Below are 9724 nucleotides of genomic sequence, written 5' to 3'. Positions count from 1 at the left end.
TTCATTTAAATGATTCTAACTGACGTGGCTCATGCAATGGAATGTATTTTTTTCCGTAATGTAATTTGAGTTGGTTCAACAAATCACACAGATTGATGGGAACACTTCCTGCTTTTACTTCCTGCCTTTACTTCCTGCTTTGCGCTTATGGGTACACTCGCGTTGGCCGCCAGTCCACCCGTTATGCCATCGTTTACTTGAATGGGGACACCTGTTCTATTCATTCTTATGTCTATGGGGTCAATGCTCAATACTTCTGTAAATGTGCCATTACATGAATTACATGAACAAAGGGGGAAAAGAATAGAACAGGGGATGGCCAGGGAGGTTCTCTTGATAAGTGCGTCAATTAGACCATTTTACTGTCCTGCTAAGCATTCAAAATGTAATGAGTACTTGGTGTCAGGGAAAATGTAAGGAGTAAAAAGTAGATTATTTTCTTTAGGAATGTAGTGGAGTAAAAGTTGTAAAAAATATATAAATAGTAAAGTACAGATACCCCAAAAAACAACTTAAGTAGTACTTAAAAGTATTTTTACTTAAGTACTTTACACCACTGGAAAAGAAGGAGATGTGAGATGGCCATAGAATGTTGCATTGTTGCATCACCAGCTGTAGAATCACCCATTACTCTAAGCTCTAGATTACCGATGATTTGGAAGTACGGAATCACAGAACTCAAACGTGTCACAATGGACCAGAAGGTACTAAATCCTGTTAAGATGTTCTGTGGCTTCACATTCAGAAGAACCTCCCCTGCCCTCGACCTGGCTTGCTGCTCTCCCTCGCAAGCAGCATGTCCTCAGCAGCCTGTGTTTCAGAGAACCCAAGGCAAAGCCCTTTCACGCCAGGACGCTACCCAGACATACCCATGTCTCCAACTGCCCTCTCTAAAGGCGACACACTGAGTTGCCAGGATGGGTAAGACTTTAAATGATCAACTCACATAGAAAACATTGTACCTTGTTGATTGATATTGCATAGGTCTGTAGAGAATCAGAATGTCAATGCATATAGAAATAATGTAGTTTGTATTTGTGTTGTATATTGAGATGCTAAGAGAAACTGATTGTCCCATAGGCTCTTCACTAAACTTGCTAGCCAATCGGCGGAGTCCTCCAGCATGACATCAGGGTCATGTGACCTGAGCAGGCAGATCGTGTCCCAGTTGGAGTGCTACCTGTCCAATGAACACCTGGCAGAGGATGGCTTCCTGCTCAAACACGTCCAGAGGAACAGGATGGGATACGTCAGCCTCAAGCTGCTCACCTCCTTCAAAAAGGTAATGCCAGCTTTATGAGATCAAGGTGGTTCCCTCATTTGCTATTTTATTCGGACCCCATTTAGCTGTTACAAAAGCAGCAGCTACTCTTCCTGTTTCAAAACATGAAACATGACATAATACAGAACATTAGTAGACAAGAACAGCTCAAGGATAGAACTACATACATGTATTTCTTAAAGGCACACACAGCCTACATATCAATTCATACACACAAACTATCTAGGTCAAATAGAGGAGAGGCGTTGTGCCCTGAGGTGTTGCTTTATCTGTCTTTTGAAACCAGGTTTTCTGTTTATTTGAGCAATGCAATGGAATGGAGTTCCACACAATAATGGCTCTATATAATACTGTACACTTTGTTGAATTTGTTCTGGATTTGGGGACTATGAAAATACCCCTGGTGACATGTCTGGTGGGGTAAGTGTGTGGGTCAGAGCAGTGCGTAAGTTGACTATGCAAACAATTTAACACATTAATGTTTCTTATAAAAAGAAGAAGTGATGCAGTCTGTCTCAACTCTTAGCCAAGAGAGACTGGCATGCATAGTATTTATATCAGCCCTCTGACTACAATGAAGAGCAAGACCTGCCGCTCTGTTCATTCACTCCAATGACTCTCAAAATTCTAATTCAAGAATTCCTTCACAGCCAATTTACTATGATGGTGAATATTATGTAAGCCTGGTCTGAAAAATATTGTGCTGTCTTGCCAACTACAATGACCAAAGGAGTTGACAAGACCGTACAAACAGATCTGTGACCAGGCTATGTAGATATTGGTAAGGCTTGAAAACACAACCCAAAGCAAACCTGTTGTATGTACGTGTTTTACAAACCAAACCTGGGCCATGTTTAGTAGCCAAATGTTGAACACTGCAGATAGAAATGCCATGAACCGATGCCAGGAATAGAACAAACATGCCTCAGATGTGAAGGATGATCACTGACATGTAGATGTGAAGGATGATCACTGACATGTAGATGTGAAGGATGATCATTGACATGTAGATGTGAAGGATGATCATTGACATGTAGATGTGGAGGATGATCATTGACATGTAGATGTGGAGGATGATCACTGACATGTAGATGTGGAGGATGATCACTGACATGTAGATGTGGAGGATGATGTGATTCTTTATTCTACATGTCAGAGTGGCATGTTCGCTCTACATATCATATTTATATCTGAATGTTCCAAAACGTTGCACCTTGCTATTTCGTCGTTGTAAATAATCAGTTGTACTTGATTAACCTGCCTGGTAAAATACCTGTGTGTCTCAGATGAAGGAGCTGACGAGAGACTGGCGCACCACCCTGGCCGCAGCGCTGTGTTCTGATTCGCTGGAGGTCAACAGGGAAGGGACCAAAGTGAGGCGCAGAGAGCCTCTGCCTGATTGGCTGTTGAGTGCCCCTAACAGCAAGCTGCTACTAGCCTGGAACCTGTTTGGAGAAAACACAGGAAGTGACATCTCTACCCTCAGCAGCTTGGACCAACAGGTTGTCCTAGAGAAAGCTCTGAAGCTGTTCAGTTCCCATGCTGCCGTGGCCTCACTGCGTATCCTCCGTCCTGGGAAAGAGCTTCCTGTGGAGCTGAGACGCCATGCCAGGAGGCATGCCGAGCTGGGCCGCAGGTAAAACCAAAGGCAGCGTTTGTTGACTATTGATCATCAATATTGTCCTCAATTAGGGCAGTCTCTATGAAGTCCCGACATTGCTTCTCACTTTAGATACCTGTTAGTGTAATTTTACAGGACTGACAGACATGGGCACTGTCCTATATACATAATTACAAAGAAATGCATCACAAAACTATTGTGCACTGGGAAAATATGGCAAAATCTCTCAACTGTTGTTTTCCATGTCATCAGGACGTGTGCTGTGGTGGAGTTTGAGACCCTGGAGGGGGCCAGGTTGGCCTACCGAGCCCTGCAGAGAGGAGGAGCAGAGGGGGCCGTGGTTTGTGTCGCCAGCCTGGGCAGCCCTGGCACGCGCTCACCCCCCTCCTCCTCGTCCCACCCCACCAACCGGCAGGCGGAGAAGGAGGGTGAGGAGGACCCCAAGCCAGATGGAGGCTCCGAGGTGACTAAGGTGTACCAGAAAAATCCCAAGGTGAAATCGAGATGTTTCACCAACAGCTCCCTGAAGGATCCAGTCCCGTCTAGATGTTTCATAAATGACTCTATGAAGGATCCGGAACTACTGAAGAGCTTAGAGTCTGACCCTGCCCAGGCCACAGTCCCAACCCTGGGTTCAGCCCCAGCCAGGTTTTCATGCAGAAGGATCCAGCGCCATAAGTCCCTGGACAGCCCCCTGGGCCAGGAGGGTCATTGCCAAACATCACAAAGGGATAGGCCCTCCTCCTCGGACAGCCATGCGTCCCGCGTCCCCCTGGTCTTGTCTAAGCTCCGGGACTCAAGATCTGGAAGTGTGGGAAGGAGCAGGTGCTCTGGGGACCATGCACAGGAGAAGGTGGCCTGCCCCTGGGTGCAGCGCCAGAAGGTGGCTACTAGCGCGGCCCTACTCCACCCGGAAATCCCGGGCAAGCTGCGGAGACAGACTCTGCCCCTGAGGGTGGTGCGTCTGCCCCAAGGACCCTACGGGACCAAGGGCTTCTATGGAGGCAGGGGAAGAGGGAAGCTAACTCAGCAGCAGTAATCTATCTGTCTATTGAACAACAAACCTCTTCTGGATGACACCCTGTCTGTCCCTTTAAATGTTTTGACTGATGAAATTAAATATATTGTAGTGACAATTGTTGCCATGATAACAAAAAAAGAGTTAAGTCATTGAAATGAAAGAGAAATAAAACATTTTTCATATTAAACACACAGTATTTGTTGTGAAATACATGTGAGAACTCTCCCTGAGAGCATCAGCTGATGTCTGTGTTATTACTCTGTTATTCACTGACACTTGTGATGTTGTACCAGATCTGGAGCCAGGGGCACTGTTGTCCTGCTTTATAATACAGAATGAAGATAAATGCATTACACTTTCTTTATAGTCAAATAGCTCTAAATGGCCATTTAGATGTGAAAATGTAATGACCATGTAATGAGCATTGTTACAGTTACCTCAGGGCTCTCCAACCCTGTTCTCGGGAAGCTACCTAGTTGTAACTAACTTGATTCAGCTTATGAACCAGCTAACTATTAAAATCAGGTGCGGTATATTAGGGATGGAGCGAAAACCTACCAGACGGTAGCTCTCTAGGAGCAAGGTTGGAGAGCCCTGCCCTACATGCCTGGCTCTGGTGAAAAGTAGTGCACTATGTAGGGAATATGGTGCCTATTGGGATGCAGATGTCTCTCCCAACAAGGTTGAGCCTTTACCAGATGTCCCTGTGTAGGATACTGAGGGATCATCTTAGTATCCACCTCTTTGAAACATACTCCATTGATTCCAATGACTCATTTGGTCCAGACAATAATCCACGTGTTGCAGGATTTTCAGGAGGACATATCTAGTTTCTACAGTACAGCTTTATCCCAGATGTTATTACTGTGCCTTACAGACAGCTTGTTTCACCTTAAGCCCAGCGTTCAGTCTGGTTCAACCACCAGGCTATATTACAGATGTCACCTGACTGACAGTGACACGTTTATAGAAGTAGTGACTGAATACTTCCTCACAATCAACCCCAAACCTAAACAATGTACAATATAAACCTGGTATAAAACCCCAAATGTAAACAAAGGCTTATTCAGTATTAAATCTTAACCAATACATTACACAGTATGCTGTGAAAGCATGGACCAACCATATGCTGAACATTCCCCACACTCACTAAGGGTGTACCCCAAATGGCAGCCTATTCCCTACGTAGTGCACTACTTTTCACCAGGGCCCAAGTAATGCACTATATAGGGAATAAGGTGCCATTTGGGATGCAGACCAAACCTCGATGGGAAAGGATTCCCCTGTATTTCCTACTTCTCCACCAGCAGCGCCCAGCCTTAACAGGAAGCCATTGTGAGGGTCAAATTACCAGGGTTAGAGCTTCCAAGCCCATTCAATGAATTCTTATTTCCATGATTGACAGTGTCAAATAAATATAATAAAGTAAAGTATACTCTACTGTGGTAAGAAAATCCATAGCTATGAAGGCACTTTCCTGTGAAATGAAAGTAAAATCTGTCACAGCTTTCAGAAAGTATTCACAGCCCTTTACTTTCACCACATTTTGTTGTGTTACAGCCTGAATTTAAAATGAATCAAATGTTAATTTGATGTCACTGGCCTAACAACAATGTTAAAGTGAAGTTATATTTTTAGAAATGTTTAGAAATGTATTAAACATGAAAAGCTGAAATGTCTTGAGTATTCAACCCCTTTGTTATGGCAAGCCTAAATAAGTTCAGGAGTAAAAGCATCTTTTCACTTTGCTATTGTGTGTAGATGGGTGACAAGAAATATATGTTTTATGCATTTTGAAAGTATCAATCAAAAGTTTGGACACCTTCTCATTCCAGGGTTTTTCTTTATTTTTTTACTATTTTCTACATTGTAGAATAATAGTGAAGACATCAAAACTATGAAATAACACATATGGAATCATGTAGTAACCAAAAAAGTGTTACACAAATCAAAATACATTTTATATTTGAGATTCTACAAAGTAGCCACCCTTTGCCTTGATGACAGCTTTGCACACTCTTGGCATTCTCTCAACCAGCTTCTTGAGATAGTCACCTGGAATGCATTTCAATCAACAGGTGTGCCTTGTTGAAAGTTAATTTGTGGAATTTCTTTCCTTCTTAATGCGTTTTAGCCAATCAGTTGTGTTGTGACAAGGTAGGGGTAGTATACAGACGATAGCCCTATTTGGTAAAAGACCAAGTCCCTAATATGGCAAGAACAGCTCAACTAAGCAAAGAGAAACGACAGTCCATCACTACTTTAAGACATGAAGGTCAGTCAATCCAGAAAATTTTACCAGCCTCAGAAATTGCATTCCAAATAAAAGTTTCAGAAATCTGTCTTTTGGTCTGATGAATCCAAATTTTTGGTTCCAACCGCCGTGATCTCTGCATGTGTGGTTCCCACCGTGAAGCATGGAGGAGAAGGTGTGATGGTGCTTTGCTGGTGACACTGTTTGTGATTTATTTAGTATTCAAGACACACTTAACCAGCATGGCTACCACAGCATTCTGCAGCAATATGCCATCCCATCTGGTTTGCACTTAGTGGGACTATAATTTGTTTTTCAACAGGACAATGGCCCAACACACCTCCAGGCTGTGTAAGGGCTATTAGACCAAGAAGGAGAGTGATGGAGTGCTGCATCAGATGACCTGGAATCCATAATCACCTGAGCTCAACCCAATTGAGATGGTTTGGGGTGAGTTGGACTGCAGAGTGAAGGAAAAGCAGCCAACAAGAGCTCAGCATATGTGGGAACTACTTCAAGGTGGTTTCAAAAGCATTCCAGGTGAAGCTGGTTGAGAGAATGCCAAGAGTCTGTAAAGATGTCAAGGGTGGCTACTTTGAAAAATATCAAATATAAATATATTTTTATTTAACACTTTGCTTACTATGTGATTCCATATGTGTTATTTAATAGTTTCGATGTCATTACTATTATTCTACATTGTAGAAAATAGAACAAATAAAGAAAAACCCTTGCATGAGTATGTGTGTCCAAATTTTGAATGGTAAAATGATCGTGGCGTTTGGTGTACGCTTTTGAATTTAAAAAAACTATTTTCATAAATTTTATAACAACAGCAAAGTTAAAAAGCTTATTGTCAAAGTTAACCCCGCTTGGTTTTCAAATGAATAAGACTGAAAAATACATAAATAATAATAATAAAATAAGAACAATAAACAATAAAATGATATAAACAAGCAGTGGCTCTCCTGTATTAATATCTGGGACCAAAAATACCGTTCCCTTGTGCTAAAATAAGAAAAACGTACTGATTATGGAAAAACAAAAATGAAGGCGACAGTTAGGCTATTACGACAAAATAAATGTGGGATGTTATTAAAATAATTATTTAAAAAACAAACAAATGAACTAAACAATAAGAAAATCAATATTCATAATAATATTTCATAATAATAAAATATAATCTCTTAGTGCTACCAGTAGCCTTTGACAAAAGGGGAAGTTGGTTGGGAAACTTATGGCGCATTTCAGAACAGAGACCGGAACTTAGTCAGAACTGTCGCTCGTTCCTGTATGAAAAGTTGTCATCAAGATGGTATTTTTTGTTTTTAAAGCAATCTCTTTAGGGTGTTTTTTGTAAATCCGAGTAGTAGTAGACCTCTGTGATTGGTTGAACTTGCTGCTTGATGACAGTAGCACCTCCCTCCTCCTCTGTGATAGGATAGCTGTGGCAGGTCAGGTGACATGACAGGTGGTTGGGTTGATAGGTACGGTGGCTGAGATGGGAAACTCAGAACCAGAGGCTGTTCAGCACAGAATGGTTATGTTGCATAGTGGTCAAAACTGCCCAGGTACTCCAGAGAGGCCCTGTAACACAGCTGAAACTGGTCCTAAAGAGAGGGAAACAGGAAATACACACATCAGTCAATCATATACAGTATCTATAAGTTTTGTTCCCTGCAGCTTTGTTTTCATTGATTGTAACATATTTTCAAATTATTTACTTTTTGATATCTTGGCATAGATTCTACACGTGTTTGGAACTCTGAGGGTTGCGACACCATTCTTCCAACAGAGATTCCATCATTTTGTATTTTGTTGATTGTGGTGGAAAATGCTAGTCTGAGTACCAGTCACTTTAGCTAACAGTCCACTCCTTTCCACTCCTTGTAATTGCCAAAGATAAGCGCTGGATTTATGACGGAGTTGACATCACTACTTTACAGGGAGAAATATTCATGTTTTTATTTTTATCAAAATGTGTTTTTTTTGGCAGAAATGCCATGTGAACTTTCATGTGCCTTAACTAAATAGTATTCCATCTGTAAATACAAGTAAGATTGTTAACCACTCGGCCATCACAACTTTCTCAATTAGCTCAGATAAAGACAAAAGTATTCTGAGCACTTGAATCACTGGACAAGTCCATGTCTTAAAGAGATTATCCATATCAAGTCACCAAGGATATGTTCAAAATACTGGTTTATCATAGCACTGCGAGCAGATTTCAACCCTGCGCAGGTAGACAACATGGGATTTGGGGTCCAAAGCCTTAACCACTCTGCCATCAAAACTTACTCTGTTATCTTGCAGTCCTTAACAGTTCGGCTATCTCACAACCAGCAGGATCTGGACTGAAGAGGGTATTTGAATTCTTTGTCTTGGAAAAAAAATTCTGAGCACCTGAATCAAAAGACAAGTCCACAGATTAAGGACATTTTCCATATCAACTCCCAAATGGCATGTTGCAAATAAAATCTTCATATGGTGTTAATCAGACGACAATCATTTTCTCAATAAATGTTCCTTTTGTTAGATGAAGTCTCTTTATATCCAAAAACCTCCGTTTTGTTAGCGAATTTTCTTCAGTAATCCACAGGCTCAAACTCAGTCAAAACAATCAGACAAAAATCCTAATTGTATCCGTGAAGTTCATAGAAACATGTAAAACGATGTTTATATTCAATCCTAAGGTTGTTTTTTAGCCTAAATGATCTATAATATTTCAACCGGACAATAACTTCATCAATATAAAACAAGAAATGCACATGCGCCTGAAAAAACTCTGCGTCACGTTTGGGTCCACTCGTTCAGACTGCTCTTACTCCCTCATTTATAAGAATACAAGCCTGAAACTATTTCTAAAGACTGCTGATATCTAGTGGAAGGCATAGGAACTGCAAATGGAGTCCTATGTCAATGGATACTGTAATGGCATTGAATAGAAAACTACAAAACCAACAAAAAAAACTACTTCCTGAATGGATTTTTCTCAAGTTTTCACCTGGTAAATCAGTTCTGTTATACTCACAGATTCTATTTTAACAGTTTTGGAAAGTTTAGAGTGTTTTCTATCCAAATCTACCAGTTATATGCATATTCTATCTTCTGGGCCCGAGTAGCAGGCCGTTACATTTGGGCATGCTTTTCATCCAAAATTCCAAATGCTGCCCCCTACCCTAGACAGGGGACATTATCCATATCAAGTCCCCAATGACATGTTGCAAATAAAGACTGGTTTGTCAAAGCGCTGTGAGCAGGATTCAAACCTGCACGGGGAAACCCCATTGGATTTCGAATCCAACACCTTAACCTCTCGGCCATCACAGCTTCTCCTGTTACCTACAATGCCTTAACCAGTCCGCTATCTCGTTCTGTCCATTTTACCTCTAAAAATTACCATATTATCGCTATTGAAGAGCCTACTTTAAATGTTTGTCATGGAAGATCAATTCTGGGCACTTGAATCAAAGGACATGTCCACGCATTATCCATATCAAGTCCCCAATGATATGTTCCAAATAAAGACTGGATTGTCAAAGTGAT

At 41.4% G+C, this 9724-nt stretch overlaps 1 protein-coding gene and 1 non-coding gene across 2 annotated transcripts; one reads left to right on the top strand and one right to left on the bottom strand.

The window, feature by feature from the left end:
- Window positions 1-649: 649 nt before the first annotated feature.
- LOC112226436 (la-related protein 6) lies at window positions 650-4106 on the top strand. The gene is made up of 4 exons (XM_024390818.2): window positions 650-921; window positions 1081-1282; window positions 2569-2918; window positions 3156-4106. The coding sequence occupies exons 1-4, from the start codon at window positions 797-799 to the stop codon at window positions 3940-3942; spliced, it is 1464 nt and encodes a 487-aa protein (XP_024246586.1). The 5' UTR covers window positions 650-796; the 3' UTR covers window positions 3943-4106.
- A 5320-nt stretch (window positions 4107-9426) lies between these two features.
- trnas-cga lies at window positions 9427-9508 on the bottom strand. The gene has a single exon. It is a non-coding gene; the product is annotated as a tRNA-Ser (tRNA).
- Window positions 9509-9724: the final 216 nt, after the last annotated feature.

The sequence above is a fragment of the Oncorhynchus tshawytscha genome, linkage group LG28 (assembly GCF_018296145.1).
Source record: "Oncorhynchus tshawytscha isolate Ot180627B linkage group LG28, Otsh_v2.0, whole genome shotgun sequence".
Taxonomy (NCBI): domain Eukaryota; kingdom Metazoa; phylum Chordata; class Actinopteri; order Salmoniformes; family Salmonidae; genus Oncorhynchus; species Oncorhynchus tshawytscha.
Note: the sequence above shows the minus strand (reverse complement) of the source record. Positions and strands in the feature narration are given on the sequence as shown.